Source organism: Cupressus sempervirens, chromosome 10 (assembly GCF_028749045.1).
Source record: "Cupressus sempervirens isolate cs-2001-9-10 chromosome 10, ASM2874904v1, whole genome shotgun sequence".
Lineage (NCBI taxonomy): Eukaryota > Viridiplantae > Streptophyta > Pinopsida > Cupressales > Cupressaceae > Cupressus > Cupressus sempervirens.
Genome location: NC_143127.1, coordinates 25,098,383 through 25,126,375, shown reverse-complemented (window position 1 = coordinate 25,126,375; position 27,993 = coordinate 25,098,383). Strand labels below are relative to the sequence as shown.

Genomic DNA, 27,993 nt, shown 5'->3' with positions numbered 1-27,993 from the left:
TCCCCCTTTGAAAAAATGTCAAAGTTGTCACTCAAACATTAGTTACCAATCTGTTAATCTCCAATTAAATTCCAATCCAACCACTACACTTCCAACTACTTCCTCTGAGAAGTAGTCCCCTTTACATTAATCTACTATAAAATATACAATGATTATACCATATTGATGCAGTAATTGAATCTTAGTTCTTCCTAGATAGGTGAATAACCCCTAGCTTACCTCTAAGATACTCAAAAGAATCCTTAGGTAATGGCTTTGTGAAGATATATACAACTTGTTCTTTTGAGGTCACATAACCCATCTTTGCTTATTTCTCATGTACATTGTCCCTTAGAAAGTGATTTTTTTTGCAATGTTCTTAGTCTTAGGGCATTGTATTGGATTCTTGGATATGTTTATTGTACTAGTATTGTGACACACAATAGTTATGTTTATTGTACTAGTATTGTGACACACAATAGTTACTAGTTATTTGATCTTCTTACTAATATTAACCAAGACTTTTTTTGGGCATATAGCTTGTGAGAAATTGCTAGAAGTTTCTACATATTTTACGTCTATTTTGGATTGTGACATCCAACTCTACTTCTTACTATATGAGATACAAGTCTTCCACCTAAGAAGAATGCACCACCACTTGTGTTCTTTCTATCATCAATGTTACTTTCCCAATCTACAACAATAAACACATTTCAAAATAAAATCATCTTCATGAAGTTGCCAAAGTCCATTATCAATTGTTCTTTTTAGATGTCTAGATATTCTTTTCACTTCCACTACGTGTGTCTCCTTAGGATTGGACTAAATCTTTCATCAGTCTCAAATACATTAGCAATGTGTGGTCTATTGTGAACAATATAATATAGCTTGTCAATCATAGACATGTAAAGAATTCCATTCATTGTACTTGAATCATCATTGTTAGACAACTTGCATACTGTAATCATGGGGGTTCCATCTAGTTGGAGTCGTCCATCCCAAGAGTCTTCAACACACACTTCATATACTTGGATTGAAAAGTGAAAATGCCATCTTTGAGTTGCATCACTTGTCAGCCAATGAAATTCTTTATCTCACCTGTCATAGGCATTTCAAATTCCTTCTTCGTTTCTTCTACAAAATTTAAGCATGTGTCATCATTAGCACCACATATAATGTCATCAAAAAACACTTTAGTAATCAATAATTTATTTCCTTCCATCTTTAAGTAAACATTATTGTCCTCATTGGTTCTCTTGAAGCCAATCTTAATTAAGTATGAATATAACCTTTTACAACATGCCCTCAGCGTTTGTTTCAACCGATACAATACTTTTGCAACTTGCAAACCATATCTTGGTCTTCTAATAATGCAAAACATCAGGTTGCTCATTGTATATTTCTTCCTCTAATATACAAGCCAAGAATAAAGAAAGAAATTTTTACTCCATTTGAAAGACTTAAAACTACTTATAGGCTACATAGGCTAGTAGCAACCTTACACCTTCTCATATGTGCAAAGGTTTCTCCATGATCAAGTCCTCCTTCTTGTTCATACCCTTTTCAAACTAGTCTTGCCTTGTTCCTGATCATTTCACCATCTTCATTTATCTTATTTTTGTATAGCCACTTTGTGTCTATCACATATTTGTCTCCAAGTTTCAGACCTAATGTCCAAGTGTCATTCTTCTCAATTTGGTCAAGTTCTTCTCCCATAGCCTTCATCCAATTATCACTCTTTAATGCATCATTGACAGTCTTCCATTCAAACTATGAAATCAGACAAGTGTTCTCCTTAATCTTTCTTCTACTATGTATTTCGGCATTCTTATTCTCCAATTATTTGATTTAGTGAATGATTCAGGTTCATATACCTTGGTGCCATCGACCTTCTTCTTCTTCTTCTATCGGTTGTACCATTTCCTCCTCTTTATCGTTTTTCTCAACATTTTCTTGCTCCTTTGTTTGTACATAGATAACTTCCTAGCCAATTTCAAATTCATGCTTGTTGGAATCATCATGCACATAAAATCTATCTAGAACTTCATCTACTTTCACATTGACACTCTCAATTATTTTGTTAGTTGTCTTTTTAAAACATTTGTATGCTTCTTTTGGTAGAATATCCTAAGAAAATTTCTTCAGCACTTTTAGGATCAAATTTTCCACTAAAATCATCCCTATTTAACTAACATCTACTTCCAAAAACTTTGAAATACTTTACATTAGAAGTATGATCATACGACATTTCATAAGGAGTCTTACTTGTACCCTTCCTTACTTGTACCTGATTCATAGAATAAATTGCAACACTAATTCCTTCTCTCCAAAATATTTTAGCAAAATCAACTTTGATTAAAATGGTTCTAGTAGCATCTACAATGGTTTTATTTCTTCTTTCAACAATTACATTATGTTGTGGAGTTCTAAGAGCAGACATTTACCTCTTGATTCCATTCCTATCACAATAATCAACAAATTCCCAAGAAGTGTACTCTCCACTTTTGTCAGATCTTAGACATTTTATCTTCTTACATGTTTATTACTCTACTAGAGCCTTAAACACTTTGAACTTTTGAAATGCTTCTGACTTATCTCTCGATAAAGTTACCTACTTCATTCTAGAGTAATCATCAACAAATAGCATAAAATATTTATCACACTGTGACAGTCCTAATAGGACCACATAAGTTAGAATGCATCAAATCCAATTCTCAGATGAATTGGCATTCTCAATACATAACATTGTCTGATTTTACCTACCAAAGGTAGTACTCACTACATTAGTCTTTCTTATCTTAATCAAGCTATCAAAATTTACATGGTAAAACCTTCTATGTCATAGCCAACTATTGTCAAATTTTGCAACCAAATAATTGTTGACAATAGTACTCAAATAGAATAAGTTACCTTTGGTTTGTCTTTCAATAGCAATCAAATCTCTTAAGCTTCCTAGAATCCTAAACATACCTTCCTTGAATTGTAGATGATAAACTTTGTCATTCAGTTGACCAACAATAACAAAATTGTGCTTCAAACCTTTAATAAGATACACATCGTCAACATTACTCTTACCATTCAGAGATATAGAACCTTTACCTTTTACCAAACATGGAGTGTTGTTACCAAATCCCATTACACCACCATCAAACTTTTCAAGCTTGATGAACTTGCTTCTATCACCGATCATGTGATGAGAATAGCCACTACCAATCAATCAATCATTATGTGATCTAGATGTGAGAGTAAATCCTTATCATCACCTTTTGTGGTTTCCTCCTTGACTGCAACAAACACTAGTTCTTGATTAGCATCGTCCTTTGATTCTTCATCAATCACTCCATCTACTACAACATAGCATTGCTTATTTCCTTTATCCTTAAACCTTCTTTTCTTGTCCTTTTGATCAGCATTAAGACATCTAGCAACAACATCACCAATCTTATTTTCTAGGAAACATTTCAAAGGTAGTTTACCTTGACACTTATTGGTGCCTCTAGGCAATTTTCTAGGCAATTTTCTTGCAAGAAGAACTTCAAATTCATCTTGTCTTTTCTCTTCATCAAATAATGAGTCAACCTTTTTGTAACTACCAACTTCTTTTCCTTTGCTTCCCAAAGCCAATGATAAGGAGGCCTTGAAAGATGCTTCAACCTTGGAAACACTATTATATCTCAAATGCAATAAGCTTTCCAATTAGTCCATCAATAGAAACTTTGTCAAAATTCCTTAACTCATGAATTGTAAAAACACTAATGCATAAGTAGGTAGCAAGGTTCTCCGCATTTAACTTACCACTTCTTCAATTTCATGGTTCCATCGACACTTCTAATTGCAGGAACCACTTATTTTAATCTATGACCATACTAACAGCATTTTCACTTCTACCATTTTCATGTCATCATATTTTCCTTTCAAGCTATTAACCCTAGCTCTGTAAACATGTACATCTCCACCATAGACTAACTTAAGCTTTTCTAAAACATCATGTGTAGTATAAGTCCATGAATATCAACAAAATCAACATCATATAAAGTACTTACAATGACATCCAATTCTTGTATGCTTTTGTTTCCACCTTCAACTAATATGCAGTGAGTGTCCCATTAGGTTTAACATATTTGGTCTCAATATGCATCTAGTATTGTGGTCTCGTTCCTCTTATATAGATCTCCATTTTATCACTCGTATAAAGTTTTTCTTAGAAAACTTTGGACCTTTTCAAATCATCTTGGTCTTTACCTCAAGTTGCTAGGCTTTCCACCAACAGGATTTATGATCTAACACCATTTGTTATTATACTTAAGGTCTAAGATTACGTGGGGGTTAAAACAGTAATCTATCATATGCAAAACTTTAACCAACTCAACCACAATGATTAATCAAAATTAGATCTAACCACTTTAACCATTCACCACATGCATGCAATGTTAACTTGTGAAACAATAAGTAAAACAACTCATAAAAATATCCACACAAGTAACATAATAAAGTATGACCAATTCATCATAACCCAATTATTCCACATCATTACACAACATTATATCACAAAAGATCTACTAGAGTCATCCTAAACATATTGGTTGAGGATCAAATACAAATTGTTCCAAGTGTTCTTGCACTTTCTCCTAAACAAATTTCAATCGATCCAAAACATGTCTTCTAGTTAACAAAATCACGTGTGATTGTAAGTGATTGTAACATTGATCACATAACAAAGTATAAATCAGGAATTTGGAATAATAGCAACTGGAATATTAGATCAATCAAAACATTTGTTGTTTGTCACTAATTATTCAACCTAGTTTCTCAATCACACTTAAATCTAACAGAACTCTTGACCACCTTGTTTTGGCTTGTGTGATTCTAGACAATACACCATGAGACATCCATTAATCATTCATAGCTACCACACACCTTAGTTCCTATAGCACAATCATGTTCAAGTTTATTTCCACTACATCTATGACAACACAATAATTGATCAATAGAACATCAAACAATACCTATAGCACAATCATGTTCAAGTTTATTTCTACTACATCTATGACAACACAATAATTGATCAATAGAACATCAAACATGTATTGTGACATCTCTTCAACACAATCTGCCAATCTGTATTAGTTATGCAAAAATAGGCACCATTATTGTAGCCTTGTCTATCATTTTGAATAAGACAAAACTGCATGCTATGAAGGTGGTGGATAAAGCATAGCATCCCTAGTTTGGCTAAAAGTTCCACCATATCTAACCAATAGTTTGTAAGATTTACAACTTACCAACCAAAAAGACAAGAAAATGCACGGATCGCGGCAAGATTGGCCTATACCTCTCCTAAACAAGTGCCATATAAAAAACTTAATCTTTCATATGGACCATACACACACCTCGAATAGATAGGTGAGATTCCTTTGAGCTCGATCTACCACGTTTTTCTCATTTTGCGTCTAGTTTTTAATGCATGCTTGCTATGTCCATTGCTTCTCGAGAGTGATGACTAATTCAACTAAGACCATCCAAGAGCACGTGGACGACATTTGCATGGTCAAATCTATTGAATTTTAAAAACCTTACCCTTAAAATATTTCTACATCTTTTTAATTTACAAATATTAGGGCCTTTGAGTAGGAATTGGCTCTTAAGACGTTTTTGATTGTTAAGAAAAAGAATCATACATCAATAATTATTTAGAAAAATTAGCATGCATCAATGACTAGACCAGGTCTCTTGGAAATCACCCCAAATTTTGCCCAAACAGCTAAGAATTATGACCCCAACAACTTGGCATACCAAAATTAAATAATTCCTTAAGTTTTTTCTAAGTTTGTAGTTAATTAGTCCTCATCCAACAGTCCAAATCAACTAACAAAAATGGCATGGGGACTCCACTTTTCTATGCGAGCCATAGTTTACTACATGCAGTAAGCTTTCTGTTCGATTTGCAGTATGTATAAATTAATCAGATTCACATTGAATAAAACACAGTTCAAAGCATGCATCTCATTCTAACTCAAATATCATATAATACAATACATCCAATCCCTCAGTAGTATATTGCCCCCACAATTTCCAAAAGGCACGATCAATTGCTCGGCTTCTCCTTCAATTGAAGGTAGTCTTCAAGAATCCACACAACTGCCAATAGAGTTATTAGCAAATATAAAGGGCCTTTCAACCATTTTTCACTCTAGTGGCAAATCTATTGAATCCATGCTTAAGAAATTTCCACCTTTCTTATATCATCGAAATTTGGAAATAATGAGGCATCAGTTAACTATGGCCAGATGCCAGTGAACTGATGCTTAAGTAGAACAGAAACTAACGATGATGTTCAAGCTGGAGTGATTGGAACTTGGCCCAGGGTGGCATCTGCTTCTGATAATTCTTTGATAACTTCTTGGTTTGTCCATGTCTAGCATTGGAACTGTGTCTTTTTATCTGAGTCTGCTGGGGTATGTCACTCTACTGCTATGGAAGTTGGTGCTGTGCTTTAGGCCTTCCCGTTAGACATCGTGATGATAACAAGCTTTATGCTATCATCTTGAAATGTAATCATTTGAATCAATAAAAGATTGTACTTCTTTTCAAATTAAGTGTCTGCTGTTTTTTGTTAATTTTTTGGCGCTGGGGGCCTGTTGCAAACCCTGTTTTTAATAATATAGCAGCAGTCACAATATGCAACCATGTCCACTTCAGATTGATTAAAATTTAAAATCGCTACTCGAACCACATTAAAAATATTTGAATAACCAATCAAATTGTTGAAGAAATAACTTTCCAATTACAATGTTGATCAATTCTATATATTTCAATCATCAGAAGTGTTTAAAGGAAACAAATTGTTTGGTGTCCAGCAAAAATATCTGTGGTCCATTAGGCTGTGTTTATAAGCAGGTACAAAGCATTACTGGGTAGGAAACTCATAATTTGAACAAACCAACTGAAAACACACATGAAATTATTCTTATATTTTGATTTTTTTTATCTAAGAATACAGTTACCCATTTCTCAAAAATGGAAAGATTCAATTAAATTTAATATTTCAACATTTACTTCTACCCCTAAAGAACTGATTAACAAAATTAAATCCCCAGAAGCATCAGCCGCAGTATACTATAGTGCAAGCAGAGATGCATTGCACTTCTGAAACAACATGAGATTCACTAAAATGTATCACAAGTACATCTGAAGGACATGCATTCCCATGGCAATGTTGTATACCTGTATAACATCGGTGCACAATGACATTTCAGAGCTTTCTATTTGTCGAGGATAGCTAGAAGATATAACCAGAGATCTCGAAGAACGCGCTGGAAAAAAAGCTCCAGATTGAGGGAGACATTAATTTACACTGATGTGATCCAAACTGAATTAGGCAATGCTGTATCCAAGCCAAAGGAACAATGGAAATTGAGTGATTGCCATGAAAAGTAGGAGGTAGTGGTGCCTGCTGGAATCTCTGTCATAACTTCTAACCTCCGCAAACAAGACTCTCTTCATAGTTTTAACCAAGAAAATCCCCATGCACAGGCATGTCCAGGGCATTATAACATAGTATGAATAACTCCAGAAAACACGTGCCAAAACAGAGAGAGCTATGCCAACAAAAGCATATCCACCATACGCAACAATGTCTAAAATTGGAGCCTCTCCACTGCCAAGTGCATAGAGTGACAATTTCAACAGTAACACTTGAGCAAACCAACCGAGAAGACCTTTTGAAAATTGAAAACTCAATGCTTCAGGACTGAACCTGCTTAAAACAAGAAGCATTATGTCAACAGTTTGGTTCCAAAAATAGATTACAGAAAATCAATAGCACCTAACAGCTACTCAATTTTTACAAGAACCACTTTAACAAGAGGGAACTAACCAAGTATGCATCTATTACAGGTTCAAGAAAAACATACTACCCACTTATTCTAGAAGACGATTTATCCAGATATTCTTTCATGCATTGAATTCAAAACATGAGAAGTTGATAGTAGGAAGATATAGCATGCTCGCTTGTATACTTAACATGGAACACTTTGCTAAAAGCATCAGTATGGGTCACTAAATATAAGGCACAAGACAAATCTGAACTGCATAAAGCTAAAGATGAAACTTGACATTAGGAATGCCTTTGACAAAATTCTGCATTTAGCAGGAACTGGAGTTATTTATACAAAATCAACCTGGTAAAGAGGCAGTTGGCAACACATTAACAAATCCCAGAGCATCAAAAAACATGGGTGAAATGAAGGCCCTCATTAAGTAATATCCTCTGGCTCTTGGTAGCAACTACAAACAGATCAAAAGAGGGGATTCAGTTTTATTGTTTAAGCCATGCATGAGAAAGCTATTTCATCCTGAAAACTGACAAGAGGAATAGACGTGGCTTTGACTTTCATGTACAGATTCAACATGATCAGCTTTTGCTTGCAGTAACTTATCACAAAGCTAAAAGTGCTGCAAACATTTAGCCAGTGAACTATCCTTAGTGCTAGGGATCTGGTTTAGGAGCATTCATGGGGCAATGTCTAAAACCTAAACTAAAGTGTAAATCTTACCATCTTACCAAGGTGGACACTTGGAAGTTTGAAAAAAAAAAAAACTTCCGAGTGTCCACCTTGGTAAATATGTTTTAGTTTAGGTCTTAGCCAATACCCATTCTTCATAGATCGGTGGAACTTATCCTTGCAACTTACTTCACTTCTGAGATGTTTTCTCCTCCTGAAACAGCAAAGGACTTTAGGAGCTGGTATCTAGAATCTTCTGGGAATCAGATGCCAGCAAGAACAACTGCCTACTTGGTAAAAAGCAATTATTCTGTAGTTTATCAAGAAGAACAGATAGTGTAACTGTACTGATCCTTTAAAACAGCTTCCCATGCATCACAAAGTATAGATTTTCTTGTGTGTCGAATCATACTTTAAGGATTGCTACATCAGCATGCAAAAAAAGATATAAAGGAGCTGAAGAATGAATTGCACGCAAAGCAGGTAGAAATAAATAAACATTAACATCCATAGTGTGAGAAGATGGGTTATGCTCTATATCAGCAGATGAGGAATAGATTATAAAATATGGGTATAGAATGCCAAGGATTATTGGGCATTGTACAAAACCGACAATCAGAAGATGCTGAAAGAAAAGCTAGGAGTAAAGAGCATCATTATGTCAAATAAAGCAATAACCAACATCCCAAGAAGTGGAGGTCCCGGACATGAAACTTTGTGAAACATAATATTGAGTGCCCAAGTAGCAAGATACTAATTACAATGTTGAACAAAAAAATTCTGCAAAGAGAAGTCATTTTGTGTTAAGTCTCAAGTTCTACTTTGAATTGCCTGGGACCACTCCCAGATCTGCAGCAGAATGTATGCATTGAATTTGTTCCTCACATATTAATAAAAAAATAAAAAATCTCCAGAGACCACCACTTGGAAAACAGGGACAAATGTATTAAGAAGCATTGGTCTGTGACTTCCACAGCAAAAAATAACAATGCCACAGCTAAGGCCTTGCTGAAGAGAATCTTACCGGATCTCAGTGGAATTTACAAAAATAACTGCATTAGAAGGGAATGCATTGTGAACAACTGAGGCTATAGAAAACAATGCTATTTCATTCTGTATTGAGAATAACAATATGAAGCTTTATCCTTCACTGGGCACATTTTTCTGCAGTGAAAGAGTCCAGGCTCGGGACTTGGGAGTCCAAGCCCTTAGAGAAGTTGACCTAGACTCGGCCGAGTACTAGATAAAACTTGAAGACATGTCTCACAAGTCTGATTGACCTGTCTCAGCCTGCCAGAAGACTTGCGAGTTCAGCAATTTTTCACAAGTACTGTATAACATTTTTAGGTTCTACTTTGACTACCTTAGACCATTCCAAGCTCCGCAGAATGTAATAAACCTTGTGAGCTTCTTTCTCAAATGTGTACTCAAACCTCCAGCAACCAACAATTCCAAAATAAGCGCCATTCACAAAAAAAACTTGGCCAGAGCCTCCAAAGGTTTAATATTCTGTTATGTGTAGTAAATTTTATAGGGGAGATATAAGATATGCAATACACATAAACCAAACTAGACTAGACTGATCCAAAAAACTATAAACCAAATTATAAATTATATACTCACATGTATACACTATAAAATCATATATTAATGATAAATATACTTTCATGGCTTATAAATATCTTGCAATTGATTTCTCATGTTGCACTCTCACTATCATCTTCCTTAATCTCTCATATATATTTAATTCACGTGATTCCACACTCTTATCACTCACTGTTCCCTTTTTTATTAGCCTCTTAATGCCTTTCTATAATATTTTGCCATCATATCCTTCATAATAACACTTAATTATCTTATCCCACAAGTTAAACTTTCATTTTATATTATGTTAATCTTCTATTGCCTATTTAGGCATAGTGGACATGTTTCAAAGTTGTTTAAGCGCTATATAATGGATAGTTCAGAATCACCCATATTACATCTGTGGTGCTTCACAGCCCTTTATATCTTGCCAACACCCTCCCCAAGCCTGAACCATTGTCTTGTCCTCAATACAACCTGGAGAAATTGTGTACTTCACGATTGCTTTTCTTGCCATGGTTCTTCCTCAACATGGCCCTCATGACATGCTCTACTCCTCTACAAGCAAAGCCCTCTTAGCACTCTTTGCTTCTTCCTTAGCAGCAACCTTTTGGAGTGCTCTACTTCATTAGTAATTTCACGCCCCCCGTTAGAAACCCCAATTGTGAACCCAATAAGCTAATTTTGTGAAGTCTCTAAATAAACAAAATTGCAAGGATATAAATTAAGGGACTATGATATAATGGTTAAAAGATATTGACTATGAAAGATAAGCTTTAATGATTTCTTATAGTCGAACAACTAATCCATGGAGATTGGGGATCACCTTGTGGTGTAGTGATGACTTGGTTGCACTGTTACTGGTGCAACCAAGGTTCAAATCTCTTCTTGGCCCAAAACAGTGTTAATGCTGGTTGGGCCCACCTTGGTTGTCATGTGTGGTGGTGGATAGATGCATGTATGTGACGTATTCATGATAGAGATCATGGTGTTGAGGCTGCTTGCCAATGGAAAAGGAGAGAACAATAGTCAACTCTCAAGATTGTCGTAGGGCTAGGAGTGCTCGCGGACCCTGTGTCAGACCCACATCAGGTGTTGGTTGTGCCCTCGAGCCTAACATCCTTGGTGGGCTTCTATGCTCACATGTCTTGGTGGTTGTATTCAGGGATGAGGTCCACTCAATTTGTGGTCTCATTGGTACGTAGCTCCAGTCAAAAGCAAAATATTACATATCAAAAAAAAAAAAACTAATCCATGGAGACTTTGTATTCATCAAATTAAGGTGACTTATTAAGCATCAATCAAGTGATAAACATGAACATTGATATATAAAATCCATGTTGGCTAAAAGCTGAGAGAAGTTATATAAAGTCAAAACTTCGCTAATAGTGGTGACGTACTCATCACCGCTATAAATATTCAAGCCTCCCAAAGTCATTTTGTGGACTAAGGCAAACACCTACATGTTGTGAGAAAACATTGGCATGGCAACTAAACCATCTACAAATGTCTGATTGACCAAGACTTAATATCATAGAGGAAGATACACATTGAGTATGTTATCAACCGGTAAAGATAAAAGATGGCAACTTGTAAAATGGAACATCAAGCTTATAAGGAGCTAATATAATTGAGCATGATCCACTGATTGTGTTCAATGGCTTAAGGAAGCTCTATGACAATGTTTTGGACCTAGAAGACACCAATTAGTATCAAAGAAGATGGCAACCTACATCAAGTGTCAGCTTCATATAACAATTTAGTCTGTGACTTTGTTAATAATAAACAACTCGAGATCATTGAGAATATTGACACCTTGATTGATCAAGAAGAAAAGGATTTTAGTCTTCATTGCAATTGAATTTATAAGAGTCTAGCAAATGTATGTCAAATGTAGTGGTTGTATCAGTCAATAGATGGTAGCTCTAAATAAAAAGAGCACTAGCCTGATTAAGATAGATTGAGAGAATACTTGTGAATTACCAAACCAAGGTGATTTGATTAAAAGACATAACTAAAACAAACACGATACAAGGACAAGATTTCAATTCAGGACAAAGTACATGCGACCTCAACAAATACAAACCCCCAAAGGCATCTAACCCATTGATGTACTACTAGCAAAGTACTCACCAAGTTGCAAAAATTGTCCGAGTTTTCTAGCCTACCAAATTTTTTACTTATACAATTTTTGCCAAAAACTCGTTGAGTAATTGTTGAGTTTTTGCTTGCCGAGTTTTCTCAAGAGCTAGGTCATAGTTTTATAACAGCACTTAAAGGCAAAAATTGGCCCAGATTAATTTCATTTCTCATTTCTTCACTTGTATTTTGTTGAAAGGGGGAAAGTAGTCTTCCAAACACTTGCAAACTGATTTCTATCGATTTGAAGCGTATATGAGGTGGTTTTTGAAGAGGACATCAATGATTAGGAGAGGTAGGTTATGGAGGAGGGGGCTCGATTTGGTAAAGCTACATTCCAAATGGACAACAAGCTACATACTAAGTCAAACATACCCAAAGAATAGGATTTCTAGGACTAGACTAGACCCTCTAGTTCTACCTCTCCCTTAGTTTTTACTAAAGTTGGAAAGAGGAAGATGAAATTGTGATGATATATTGCTTTTAGTTTTACATAAATTTTTTACTATTTTCAGCAATCAACATTCCTCACGATAATGTGATTTTATACTTGCTTTGTCTTTAAATATGTCTAGACTAAGCTTATTTCTTTACTATTCTCAATTATTGACTCATTGGATACATCTTCTCATTGAATTTTGCAAAATAATGCATTTCTGATTAAATTTAAGCTCAGTAACTGATGCGTGGCACCTTGTCTCGAAGATGGAAGTGGATGCATGTAGGCACAAAACCAAAGCAGGATAACTTGTGGATGGATGTAGGAAGTGCATCTAGGGTATCTAGATGCATTGTGAATACTCAATTGTGTTAAGTTTTTATGGATCTTTGATAGATAAAACTATTACAATAAATATAGGAACAATAGAAACTCTTACTTGTATCACAGTAGTGCAGAGTTACCTTTCAAATACTAATGATCTTTGAATTTGTATGCAGAATCTACTTCTCTGAATATTGCTGATAATGTGAGATGTATACTATATGTGACAATGACCCTGCAGATTTAGATCACAAAGAAAAGTACTGAAGGTTATTTGTAATGCAGATCGCTGGGTCCAAGATGTCGTAGATTGATATCTTTCCCATCAATCTACATTTGATATATATACATGTGCACCAGTTATGACCTGTAGAGTCATGACTCTATGGAGGCATAATCAAAGATTAGTTAACAGCAATCACTCGGTAATGCCATCACAATGTTAATACAAGGTAGTCTCTGATTATCTAATCTGTCGGCAATGATATCAATCGCAAGTTCATAGTAATTACTAACAACTCACACACACACACACACACACACACGTGTGTGTGTGAGAGAGAGAGAGAGGGGGGGGGGAGAGAGAGAACTACAGTAATGATTATTAGAGATGATACAGGTTTGCTCATGATAGATTACTTCTACAGACACTATACATCAACACTCCCTCTTAACAAGTGAGAATAATATACCTTAGATTTCAAAATAGAATATCTAATTACTTTATCTGATATTAACACTCAGAAACAGTGACTAGTCAAATAATAAAAATCACCAAGCTATGAACACTATCATAACATACATCATAATCTCTAATTGTCCGAAACAATATCTAGAGTAATAATGAAAATGTTATCTATGATCTCTAATCGTCTGAAGCAATGTCTAGAGATGTCCATAGCATTAATATAAAAATTTGTTACTCATGATTTCTAATTGCCTGAAGCAATGTCTAGAGATGTCCATGATAATAACATGAGTTCGTTATCTATGATCTCTAATTGCCCGAAGCAATGTCTAGAGATATCCATGATAATAGGCCTATCATTTACAAGATCGTCACCTTGCAAATAATTACCTTCTGAATGAATATGTCCATGAAAGATTGTCACCTTTCATTACATATCTGATGCAACTAAACAACAATAGAAGCATAAACTCACATGAATTAAAAAATTTAATTTAACATTCAATATTACAAATTAATCATACCAAGTTTTTCTCTGATGTATTTCAACTTCACTTTAGCAAGAGGCTTGGTAAATGTATTAGTTGTTTGCTCATTAGTACAGATGTACTCCAATTGAATGATTCCTCAATTCACCATATCTCAAATGTAGTGGTAAGGAATTTCAATATGTTTGGAGCGATTGTGGAAAACCAGATTGGTTGAAAGCTTGATGCAACTTTGATTATCACAATGAATCACAGTGGGCTTCAAAAGTCTTTTGTACAAATCTGCTAACAACTTCCGTAGCCATACCGCTTCTCTAGCACCCAAAGAAGATGCAATGTATTCTGCCTCGATGGAACTTAATGCAACTGAAGTCTGTTTTCTGCTGGACCAAGAAACCATACCAGATCCTAGACTGAAGCAATATTCCAAAAGTACTCTTATGTTCAATAGGATTGCCTGGCCAATCAGAATCTAAATATCCATGAAGTTCGATGTTGACTTCATCACATTTGATTCCCATTCCAATAGTACCCTTTAGATATCTCAAAATGTATTTAGCTGCATGTAGATGTATCTTCTTTGGTGCACACATAAACTGACTCAAGGGGTTAGTAGCATAGCTTTTGTCAGAACGAGTATTCACCAAATACATTAAAGATCCAATAATCTGCCTGTAGTAAGTAGAATCCGTAGGTTCTGATTTGATCATATCATCCTTCAACTTGTGTGGGTTTACTTCCATAGGAGTAGCCGCTAGTTTACATTCCATCATTCCAAATTTTGTTAAAATGTCGACTGTATATTTTCCTTGATTCAGAAGAATATAATTATCCTGTTGCCAAACTTCTAATCCAAGAAAGTAGTGAAGTAGACCTAAGTCTTTCATTTCAAACTCTGCTGCGAGTTCTTGATTGCATTTCTTTATTAGACGTTCCTCACTTGTTATCAACAAATCATCAACATATAACACAAGAATAATCATATCATAAGTCGGGATTTGCTTCATTTTTGGAATATCCTAACTTTATTTGATAGTTGTCTATTCTTTCATACAATGCTCTAGGAGCTTGTTTGAAACCATTAAGTGTTTTTTTAATTTACAAACATGAGTTTTGCTGTCATGAGTAATGAATCCTTTTGGTTACTCGATATAGACTTCTTCTTCAATCTTGCCATTAAAGAACATTGTTTTGACATCCATTTGATGAACCTTCCATCCCTTGGATGCTGCAATAGCCAAGATGGTTCTGACTAAAGTATATTTAGCAACTGGAGCAAATGTTTCTTCATAATCGATGCCTTCTTTCTGTAAAAAACCTTGTACTACAAATCTGGCTTTGTACTTTTCAATGCTGTCATCAGATGCATGCTTAATTTTAAACAGCCATTTGGAAGAAACAACTGATTTGTTTTTAGGTCTTGGTACAACATCCCATACATCATTTTTTAGTATAGAGTTATATTCTTCAATCATTGCTTCTTTCCAAGACTGATTTGAAAGTGCTTCCTTAACATTAGAAGGTTCAGTTTTTACAAGTTCAGTTAATAATTCAACATAACATGATTGATTTCTTGTTCTTTTGCTCTCTCGAATCACTTCATTAGGTTCAACCTGATTTTCTTCTATCATTTTCCTAGCCTAAAGTGGCCTCTTTTTATTATTGACATTTTCAGAATCTTCGTGATTAGACATAGTGGAAGAAGATGGTTCAATATCATTCTCCCTCTCAATTCCTGCTTGTTGATTTTCATCTACTTCAGGAATAGATTCAATAATGGATTTATCATTGTTTCTAGATATATTAAATGCAATATCTTCTTCAAATTTCACATCTCTGCTAATCTCAATTGTTCTTTGACCTTGAATGAAGACCCTATATCCTTTTGTTGTTTCACTATATCCAATAAATATCCCCTTCTTCCTGGAAGGTTCTAGTTTTGTTCTTTTCTCTTTAGGAATGTGGATATAAACTAGACATCCAAATATTTTTAGATGGCTTAGATCAGGTTTAATGCCTGTAAATACTTCTTCTGGAGTGGTGTTTTCCAATATTGAGTGTAGACATCGATTTTGAATGTAAACTACAGTTTTAGATGTTTCAGCCCAAAAGGAAGTATGAAGGTTTTGATCATGCATCATTACTCTGGCAGATTCAACAATTGATCTATTTTTATGTTCAGCAATTCCATTATATTGAGGATTATAAGGTACAGAAAACTCCCTCTTAATCCCAACAGCAATGCAAAAATTCTTAAAAATATCAGAGATGTATTCACCTCCATTGTCTGACCTTAGTGTTTTAATTTTCTATCCTGACTAATTTTCAACTAAGGCTTTGAACTTTTTGAATTTTGATAAACTTCAGCTGATTCTTTCTGTTTCAGAAAATAGATCCAAGTTCTTCTAGAGTAATCATCAATAAAAATTACATAGAAGAGGCACCCATTAAGAGAAGGTACAGACAGGACCGTAAAGATTAGTGTGGATCAATTCAAGAATGGATTTAGATTTGTGAACACGTTTAGGAAATGATTGTTTAGTATTTTTACCTAAAGCACATCCTTTGCAAATACTTAAATGATCAATTTTGAGACTAGGTAAACCTTTTACAATTTTTCCTATGGATGATAATGCACAATGGTGAAGGTGACCTAGCCTCCTATGCCAAATTTCAGTGGAATTTGAAGTTTCATGACTAAAAGCTAAGTTTTGATTATTACAAAGTTTATAAAGACTTCCATCTCTAAATCCGATGGATATGGCTTTCTTGATATTATAGTTCTTGGGCCAAGATAGAACTTTGTCCTATTAAGATGTGATTTTGAAACCTTGATCAGCAAGACCAAAAATAGAGACTAAGTTTCTCTTTATTCCTAGTACATATAAAACATTTTTGAGTTGTAGTGTAATTCTTGAATTTAGGTGAATTGAACAGGAACCAATTCCTTTAATAGGATGAGTAGAGTTATCTCCAATGGTAACTTCTTCTGAGGCTTGTTGAAAGAAGGTTTCAAATTTGTCTTTAAAACCAATGATGTGTTGAGATGCTCCACTGTCTATGATCCAAGTGTTGTCATTAGAGTTTAATTCACTCGAAAAGGCTAAGTAAAAAGCATAGTTCTCTTTCTTCGTTCTCTACACCCTCTCCTTTGATTTCTGCTAAAGTTGCTTGAATTTTCTTCTTTTCGGGGCAGAAGCTATGGGAGTGACCAATTTTATCACATTTAAAACATCTAACTTTGGACAAATCACATTGCTTATATGATTTGTTGGATTCCCTTTTGTTGTATTTGAATTTTCTTTTCTTGTTTGATTTCACATGAAGTGCTTGAATTTCTCCCTCTTGATTTGTACTTAGTCCTCTTGAGACTAATCTGGATTCTTCTTGTGTGCATTCATTCTTTAATAAATCAAATTTAGAGAGTTCAGGTCGAGCGCTTAAACCTCGAATAAATGTTTCCCATGATAGAGGAAGACCTCTTAGAGCTATCATGCTGAGTTCTTTGTCATCAACTCGATTTTCCATTGTTGCAAGTTGATATTTTAGTTCACAAATCCTTAGAAAGTATGAAGTTATAGATTCTCCATTTTTCATCTTTATATATAGTAGATCTTGCTTTAGGGTTAATAATCTACTAGTATTGTTGATTTCAAATGTATCTCGAATAGTGGAAAACAACTCAAATGCAATCTTGAGACTAGATATGGATGGAAGAATAAGATCTTTTATAGAATCTATCATGATTTTCATTGCTTTATTATTATGTCTTTTCCATGTTACTTTCTTTGGTTCATTTTCAAGCATGGATATGTTTGTTTCAATATATTCTTCTAATTCCATTTCCCTTAATATTATCATTACTCTAATTTTCCATGACAAGAAATTAGATGCACCCTCAAGCCTATCTTCTAGTCTCACATGATTCACCATTTTAATAATATAATTTGGCTTTTGAAAGAAAATCTGAGATTTTGGATTTTAATTCTGAGTAATATCTTTTCTTATCATAATGGCTCTGATACAATGTTAAGTTTTTATGGATCTCTGATAGATAAAACTGTTACAATAAATATAGGAACAATAAAAACTCTTACTTGTATCGCAATAGTGCAAAGTTGCCTTTCAAATACTGATGATCTCTAAATTTGCATGCAGAATCTACTTCTCTAAATATTGCTGATAATGTGAGATGTATACTGTATGTGACAATGACCCTGCAGATTTAGATCACAAAGAAAAGTACTGAAGGTTATTTGTAATGCAGATCGTTGTGTCCAAGATGTCATAGATTGATATCTTTCCCATCGATCTGCATTTGATGTATATACATGTGCAACAGTTATGACCCATAGAGTCATGACTCTACGTGGCCTTTCATAGATTGATATCTTTCCCATCGATCTGCATTTGATGTATATACATGTGCAACAGTTATGACCCATAGAGTCATGACTCTACGTGGTCTTTGGCCACGTAGGGTCATGCCTCTATGGAGGCATAATCAAAGATTAGTTAACAGTTAATGCAATCAATTGTTAATGCCATCACAATGTTAATACAAGGCAGTCTCCGATTATCTAATCTGCTGGCAATGATATCAATCGCAAGTTCATAGTAATTACTAACAACTCATATATATATATATATCTCTGTGTGTGTGAGAGAGAACTACAGTAATGATTATCAGATATGATACAGGTTTGCTCGTAACAGATTACTTCTGCAGACGCTATACATCAACAAGTTGAGCTTTCAAAATGCATATGAAAGTTGAGTATTCACAGCACATCCGGATGCCTTGAATGAGCTTTTCTTGTGTGCATCCATGGGGCATCCGTGAGCATCTGGATGCCCAATATGATAGATATGGCTTTTAGACTTGAAGTTATTAGTTATTTAAATTTAAATATTTGTGAGCTATCAGATATCTTGTTCAATGGAGAAGTATCATACTATCAAATGATTTAATTTTGTAAATTTCTAACATTTCTTTGCATATATATATATATATAAACACATCCAAAATCCAAAAAAGAATGTGCATTTGTGCACCCAATTCTCACACCTGCATCCACATCCGAATTGGCAACTTAGAATTTAAGCAATTTTAAAAAGAATGTGCATTTGTGCACCCAATTCTCACATCTGCATCCACATTCGAATTGGCAACTTAGAATTTAAGCAATTTTATAACTTGCCAATTTTCTGCTTACTTTTTCTCGAATTTCTCTTCAGGCCTTGGCGAGTTTTGGGCTTTCGTAAGTTTTCCAACTATGGTCTAACCAATAAGCGAGAGGCATATGCAAGGTGCGAGTATCAAAGCAATCAGTTCATTGAGGAAATGATCAGTTGGCAATTACATGGAGAAGGTAGAAAACAATATGAGTTCACTGCCAAAGTGTTTCCATCAAATCATTGTCCCCAAGAAATATGCTGACACCGACTTACATTAGTTAATAAATTAATATTGGATTAGGAAGTGATTAGAATGAGTAGTTATTTGCAATGGTCATAAGAAGAGACACCTCCTTTTGCATATATCTCATCATAACCTATTAAAAGGTGATGGCACATTCTCTAAAGTGGATGGAATTCAATCTGAGAGAAGCACAGATTACATTTGTAAATCAACACAGTGAAGAGTACAATTTAGTACTGCTCTACAAAATGTAAAAGTTGAAAGATAAGAAGGCTAAGGGCCAAACTGGCCTATATATGGTTCAGATCCTATGATATATACATCAGTATCAGTTTATATTAATGAATCAGAATATGAGTAGACACACACACACACACACACATATATGATTATAATTTATATAGATGTTTATATCCATTAATCATTCATAATATATTTGAAGTGGGTATATTCATAGCCTATCCCTTAGTCTCTTGATATAGATCTTTTTGAGGACAGATAGGTTGTAGGGAAGTCAGGAGTAATCCCAAGAGAGGCTACGGAATGTATTTCTGAAACACTGAGGACATAGTTCCAAGATGGGTATAACATAGAGGTTTAGAAACCTTTAGTGAATCCACTTGTAAATTGATATCCAAGTACCCTATGACAAGTACTCCCAGTCCTCCTCAGGGTTGAGTTTAGAGATAAGTAAGAAAGTGGGTTTGGATACTTTAAATGTCAGAAAAATTATGAAGTATCCATTGTTTTCTTAAATTAATTTAATTAGATGCACAATCTAAAGCCCTAGTTGTGCATTTTAGGATAAATCAGGCAAGGTCCCAGCTGGAGACATTACAAGCAACAACCCTTTTGGCACACTCAGCAGCACCCTTATTGATATGCTCTTATTTTTCCTTAATAGCTTTAGCAGCAACACTATTGTCATACTCAATAGCACCCTCATTCATGAGCACTAACCCTACTCTAACATTCAATTTTTTCTTGATTGCTACAAATTTGTATACATGAATATTTGTACTTGTACAACTTTTCAATCATATATGTTATCTTTTCCAATTAGATACACCGTCCATTCAGTGTAGACACTACATTCCTTGAACTGTGATTTGTTTGAACCTATAATCTGTTTCACCACTAAAATATCACAATTAGTAGGATTTAAAGAGAAATCGTTGTTATCTCTAACATTTAAGTTTTTCAAAATAATATTTAACTATATCACGTTTATCAAATGATTCATCAAACAAATAACACAAATTGCTTGTATTATAATAAATATCACATAACAAAGGCTTAAAACTTACACTCATTTTCCTTCTAGTAAGATAAGAGCGATTAATCCAATTGACTAATCTATTTTGTCAACTTTGATATTTCATCTTTCTATGAACTATTAATGTTTCCTAATTCTTAATTTTTCTTGTTAACTTTCTCCAGTTCTTTTTCTAAAACATTATTTTCGCATTAATATGCATGGTTCACTTTTTCTGTTTTATCCTTGTCAATCTAGATATTATCAACTTTCATCTGTTGTTCAAAAATATCTTTTAAACACATTATATTCTCATTTTCCTTCACTCTTTTTCCAGTCCTTCCCATTGAAACAACTAATTCCTTTATTGAATTGAATTTATCTAATGCTGTTGCACATGACTTTGATTCAATCAGCTACTGCAATTCATGTCTTTGGTTCTCCTCCCTGCTCTATGCCATCACTTTAGTATCTTGTTCCATGAAGTCTAGTGTCTATTGTTTGTTGCCACACGTCTTCGCAGGCATTTCCATCATATAATATTTTAAAAGAATCCAAAAAATTTGTGCTCAACATTTCCACACTCATTTCTTCTATGGTATGATCTCCCTACTTAAGTAGAACCAAATGCTGATAGAAAAACTTTTGACGGAAGTCCAAGGCAATATTTTGCTATATGTAGTAAACCATGTATGATGCAATAAAAAGGGAGGACTTAGATATTTAATAAATAAAAGCCAAATTATAACAAATCATTATGCTATCACTTGCAATCTTCCTTATTCTCTGATATAATTCATATGATTTCACTCTTATTTCTCACTTTTCCTGTCTCTGTGACCTTTAAATGCCTTTTCATAATGCATTTCCATCATATCCTCCCATTAAAAAACTTAATTATCTTATTCGCACATACTATCCTTTTCCTTTATGATAGGTTACACTATTATAGCTTATTTAGGAATGCTAGAAGTATTTTAAGGTTATTTAAGTGGCATATAATGGTTATAAAGTTATATGTATTCAGATATTACTCAGATTACATCTTGTCTCAAAGCCCTCTACATCTTGCCAACAGGCACAAAGGCAAGTAAACTTAGTGCTATAAAACATAACACCTATAGCATCAAACCTACCTTGTGATACATGTTACTTTCAACATCCAACCATAAGGACGATATACAAGGATTGGATTTTCCAAGTAATGAATTATTTTATACTAAATGATAATGCAGATGCCAATTCTAACTGCACAACAAATGACATTGGATGAAATGTCATTCCTCAAATAAATAACCAGAAATTTCCACACTTAAACAAATAAATCAGATAAAAGATTATCATTGACGTCCTTGCAACTCAGACTGTAAATTTGTGTTTGTTTAGTGTGTTTGACAGAAATTCTTAGTGTAGAAGAATGATCAGAAAAGGTTATAGAAATGTTGCAACGCAGAAAATACCCACTGTTTCAGAATTCAAGGATAAGAACCCGACCTTTATTGCAGACACAGAATGTTCTTGCAGTAATACAAATACTGTAACATCACAGTAACACAGACCTATATTAAAGCAAACCATAGTTCAGTACCCATCAGATTCTGCTCATGCTGAACTACTGCTAATGAGGTAAGTTAAGCCTATGCCCAACACTCAATAGCTGGTCATATTTATACTTCAGCAATGGGAGGCACTTCAGAACGAACAAATCTGTGATAATATACTGCTTGCATCACTCCTGCCAGCTATAGATTGATCTGAATGTGCAAGCTCCAATGCCATAACAGAAGGACTCAATGATTCTTCATGAGTCAGTAGTATTATCGGCCACCAGTGATATGAAATTGCAGAATTCAAGAATAAGAACCTGACCTTTATTGCAGACACAGAATGTTCTTGCAGTGATACAAATACGATAACATCACAGTAACACGGACATATATTAAAGCAAACCAAAGTTCACTAACCATCGGGTTCTGCTCACACCAAACTACTGCTAATGTGTTAATTTATATCTTATGCCAACACCCAATAGCTAGTAACATTTATACTTCAGCATGGGGAGGTGCTTCAGAATGAATAAATCTGTGATAACATACTGCTTGCATCACTCCTGCCAGCTATACATCCGAATGTGCAAGCTCTCATGCCTTAAAAGAAGGGCTCGGTATTTTCAGCTACCAGTGCTATGATATTGCACCTTTGATACACATGTAGAAATCTTCCTGAGTCATGGCAAGCAGGATGAAGTAAACCCCAATATTTCTTTTCCCTGACTGAAGTCTTCTCAAATATTTAGCCTTTATGTATTGGCTTATATGTGGAAATTTATGGAGCAACCTCACTTCAGAATATACACTATGTTACTCAGACCATGATTTTATCATACTTGCTGTGCATTAGAAACATCAAAGCCTCTGATGGAACAATGAGAATCAACAGCCAATAAATTAACACTCACTTCAGAATATATTAATCTGTTAATACGCATCTTCCTCATGCCCCGTCTTCACATGAAACTGAGTAATATGCATACATAGTACCCAGTGTGAAATATTCTTTATTTGAATTATTTCCCCAAATCAGATAAATACAAATCAGACCAGATACATAAATGAAAGACCTCCGCATTTCTTTATTCCTGAAATAATCCTAACCCTTACAAATTCGCCTCCAATGGAGACTTCACATATTTGGCAGAGTTATAAGCTCCATCACAAATCCACCCCTTAAGAGGTAGGATTTCATCCAACCCTTTTTAGTACTCTTTTAGGTTTTTGTCTCCAGAAAACCTAAACAGTTTATCAAATCTAAAAGCATATATTACTTCATCCATGCAACCTTTTTATAAAAACTCTAAGAAGAATCTAAAATATTAAGCCAACTTCTGCTGACTATAATATTAATCATATTTGGAGAGCTCTATTTAATCAAGTGACATTTGACAATATTTTACTAACTATAATTTTATTATTATTAATTAAATTAATAGATATTAACTCATCATTTGAATATTTCATTTATCTTTTGACAACTTGATAAAAACCAATTTAATTGATTGTCACCGTAAAAATTGAGGAAATTACACTGGATGTCTTGTGGTATTATATGGCAATAACTATTTTTTTATTAAAGGTAACTGCGAATGCTAACTGGCCTACAATTGTCTAGGATTGAACAGACCCTGGTCATAAGCATGGTAATATACACCTATATCAACCAAGTTGTCAGGATTTTGAATTACAATGTTAATATCAACCAGGTTAATCCTTATTACAGTGTCAGGATTACCAAATGAGTCAAATCTCTTTACAATTCACTTAAAATCACAGAGCAGCCTGTTAGACATAAGCAATATCTGTAAGTTAAGCCATCTGAAGTAAAGAGAACAAATGGACTACCAAACTGCATCAAATTGCTATGGTTGGAAGTTCTATTCTCAACAGGAATATTTAGCAAAGAACCACTCAATTAGTAGCTGGGGATTGTTGAGGCATAGATAATTGCTTGATTGTCTGGGAGTTTACTTCATCTTCATCTTGAAATCTCATTTCATATAGATGACAATAACAAAGCTTAAAGAGTTTAAGGGAAACTTGTTGGTTGATACGGCTAATGGCGTGCACTTAATCCACAGAGCTAAAGACAGTATACACATCATTGTAACTACAAAAAGTGGTCTTGGGAGTTGCACTAGCAGTTTTACCAGGAAAGTTTTATGTTTGGCAGCACTCCACTATGAGAAGAAAGAAAATAGATTTATAGTATATAGAAACAAGGGAAGAACAGGAACATCAATCTCAACAAATTGATTTGCTTTCCTTGAGTGGAGGATCTGCAAGAAAGTTCTATATAATAGAGGATCTGCAATGTGCCATGTCTGAGGCTGTTCCCTCCCTTGCTTGGAAATCAATGATCACCTTACAACAAATTACCATATGCAGCAAGTTTACAAAGAGCAATTGTGGGTAATCCTTTTAATTCAACTAGGCATGCAGCAGCACAGAAGGGATATTTGCATACAACAGGGCTGTTAAGCATTATGGGTAGTGTAAATATGGTCGTGTATTATCCTTGTATGCACCGCATAACGGATGAAATACACCAAGCAATATTGTGGAGCCCAGGAACAGTGAGCTCTAAATTGTTTAATTTGGTTATTAGAAACAATAAGTTGCTGAAGAGGCAGGGCAGTTCCCAAGTGCCCGTCAAACATTCCTTGAATATATACTCTAAGGGACAATATCCCAAAATGCTTTACGCCATGTGCAACAGCAGTGAATAACATTAAATACTGGAAACAATGGGATCTGCACTTTAGCGATTGTTCCTGTATGGAATCAGTGATGAGAAATTTCCACAATCCATATAATTAGGTGATGCTGTTTCAGGATTCAATTGTGTGTGAGATTTTTGCATCAACTTTTCAGAACACACTCCATGACCCATTACCATGATGAAAGTGAGCATGAGCATAAGAAAGATCTGTGAGGAATGTCATTTTTTATCAATGGATTTATAGTGCATATAAAAACAATCTATACTAACGAAGCCCCGAGTTTCTTTATTTAGAAGTGAGCATTCCTTGATCTAGTGTGCTACCTTTTATGGACTATAATGTCTCTCATTTTTTAGAGTGCAAACCTCATTAAAAGCCTCCATTTAAATATTCAAAGATATAATTTGAATGCAATTTAGACAATAACAGAATCTCCATCATGCTAAAGATGTAACTTGGTCAGTACTTTGTTTCTTTTTCTTTAAGCATAACAATTAGCTGTAGACGTATGGCCCAGAAAGTAACAAGATCTTCAAGATGCACTGAAGACTTAATCAGTTCCTACCTTCCAAACTGATGATGTATAAAGACAGAAAACATGAAAAGTAGATAGACGAAGAAGGAGCCAATCAAAATGCAGACCATATATGTAAAGCCTGAGATAAGAAAACAGAAACTTCACATTTTTACCCTATGATTGGATTGCATGGGACAATAGAACATTTAGACAACGGTAAAGACCAAACTGGATGAGTATTGCTTAATATATGAGCCATGGACATTGACACAGAAAGAGGAAAAAGTCAATATACACAACAAATGTAGGCAGGGCAGCATACTTACTTCCCAAGCAAGCCCAATGTGATACCAGAAAGGATAACATATGTGCCAAATGCCATAAAAGGAATATATAAATCAGGAGCATTGATGTCATAGATAGGCGGCTTGTATGTGAGACCTCCTGGGATCTGCTCAGCTATCCTTGTCCAATGACCCTTAACAATATAATAAAATACATACCTAGGTTAATTACAATTGATCCGAAAACAATCCTCAACTAGAGCATTTTGCACAGCAGTGAGATATATTTTCAGTGCAGCCAAATTGTAAGTTTTCCAACTTACCCTGTGCAGGAAAGGAAACAGGACTACTTTCAGCTTGTTCTTCACGTATTGATCATTAACTTGAAAGTAATATTGAGGATTGGAAAAATATTTGCTAATCTGCTTACAAAACATGTTCCATCAGAAAAAAATCGAATCGACAAAAAAAATGATTTGAAATGTACTACTGCTGTATGTTATGTATGATAACTGTGGAGTCATCTTGACTGGCATCAAATTAAAACCAGAATTAAGAAATACTATAAAGTCTTCAAAAATCAAGTCTATATCCGGAAAAAAATCAAAAGCAATCAATAGATTTCAAAAAAATGCAATCAGGAGATAGAGACATTACACACATTGCTTTGCACGTACTCTGAACTAGTTCCAAAAATTCGCTCACCATATGCCCCTAATCCATCTCGGATAAATGCAGAACCAGCTCCTTGGAATGGACTGTTAAATGGATTTGGTCCTGTGTTAGGTGGTCTCTGCATGCCAGGTTGTCCTCCAAGGTCTTCAAGCGTAACTCTAGGTCCCTGTAATAAGTGACATAGGAATATTGACAAAATTAAACTCCAAGTTCAACGAAAAGGGCATTGTGAATTGTAATTCTTTCCTTTGAAGGAAAGCAATACATAAGCATAACATTATTTTATAAATCATAAAAGTACTGTGCCGTGGCATACACATTCCGGTTGCTTTGTACTTCAAAATTAAGAACTATAAATGGAAAAAAGAATGATCGAACAGAGCTTACTTCCCAGGCTGAAGGTTATTATTGCTTCACAGGTTTTACAGGAAATAAATGAAAAATCATTTTAATGAAACTCGCCAATAATGTCAGGTGGAGAATCACATCTGCGGCTATGAAATTTCCCTAACAGCACAGCCTCAATCACTCCCACCACAGTTCACTAGTTTACACTAAATCGTGAAACCCGTTGAGTAATATCTTCACGGATAGGATTTGTCATTTTGAAATCCAAATTCACTAGAATTTCTCACATGATTTTTTCAAACTAAAAGGGTTTCTAGATCTAAGAATAGGGTATAGTACAGAGGCAACTAAATTTTCAACAGAGATTGTATAACCCTAGAAGCAAAGGAAAACCACAATTAAAAGCTAAGAATACTTTAAAATCCCAGATCTGACAACTTCGTCTCCAAATTGCGAAAAAATTAAGGAGAATTAAATTTCAAAAGCTATGAACTCAAAAGCGTGAAGAGAAAACAACGAAGCCAATGTTGATATATCTCTTGACATGAAACCCTAGATTATTGAGAAGGCGAGGATTTTAGGGCAGTTGAAACTTAAAGTGGTCGAGAAAAAACGAAAGAAAATGAGGGAAAAAAACCTGCATGGGCATGGATGTTTGTTGATGCCACGCCATTACAATCACAAGTGTTTCTTCTTTGCCGACTGTGAGTATACCCACTCAAATTTCTTTGAAGGATTTCAGTATCTTCTCTATCAAGTTTTGTAATTGTTACAGATTTCTCTTTTCGTCAACAGACGTGGAATTTCGTATAGTTTTGCCCTCGTCAATCAGTTGGAATATAAAGAAGATCGTAGCGTGTTGTGTGACTGCAAATAAACATTGTTTCCTTTTTAAAGAACATAAAAAGATTATTTCGGGAAATTTTGCCGTTATTGGTCTTAATGTGGAGGAAGCTTTAAAATATAAGTTAAAATTCATATTGTTTTTGTTTTGGTACTATTTATTTATTTTAAGAGAATATTTTGATTGTGAATAATAGTTTACAAGAATTCATATCTTATGAATATGAA

General features: G+C 34.6%; 1 protein-coding gene across 4 annotated transcripts; it reads right to left on the bottom strand.

The window, feature by feature from the left end:
• Window positions 1–5,931: 5,931 nt before the first annotated feature.
• On the bottom strand, window positions 5,932–27,733 carry LOC149532386 (uncharacterized). 4 transcript variants are annotated; one of them, XR_016356729.1, is made up of 6 exons: window positions 27,560–27,733; window positions 26,561–26,740; window positions 26,223–26,321; window positions 25,942–26,093; window positions 7,204–7,738; window positions 5,932–6,626 (listed from the first exon to the last, which is right to left on the bottom strand). XR_016356729.1 is itself a non-coding variant. In XM_089803298.1 (5 exons), exons 1-5 carry the CDS (start codon window positions 27,593–27,595, stop codon window positions 7,354–7,356), a joined length of 852 nt encoding a protein of 283 aa, XP_089659424.1. In that variant the 5' UTR covers window positions 27,596–27,733; the 3' UTR covers window positions 6,924–7,353. The 4 variants fall into 4 exon arrangements, 2 of the variants coding, with proteins under 2 accessions (XP_089659424.1, XP_089659425.1); XR_016356730.1 differs by having other exon boundaries at window positions 7,204–7,735; XM_089803298.1 differs by lacking the exon at window positions 5,932–6,626 and having other exon boundaries at window positions 6,924–7,738.
• Window positions 27,734–27,993: the final 260 nt, after the last annotated feature.

Bases quoted from the DNA above. Each gene is read 5' to 3' on its own strand.
- LOC149532386 (XM_089803298.1), bottom strand. From the start codon at position 27,595: ATGGCGTGGCATCAACAAACATCCATGCCCATGCAG. The intron at 26,322-26,560 runs GTGTGTAATGTC...TTTTGTAAGCAG, and splicing joins CAGAGTACGTGCAAAGCAAT to ATTAGCAAATATTTTTCCAA. The intron at 7,739-25,941 runs GTAAGTATGCTG...TCTTGTTTTAAG, and splicing joins ACATTGGGCTTGCTTGGGAA to CAGGTTCAGTCCTGAAGCAT.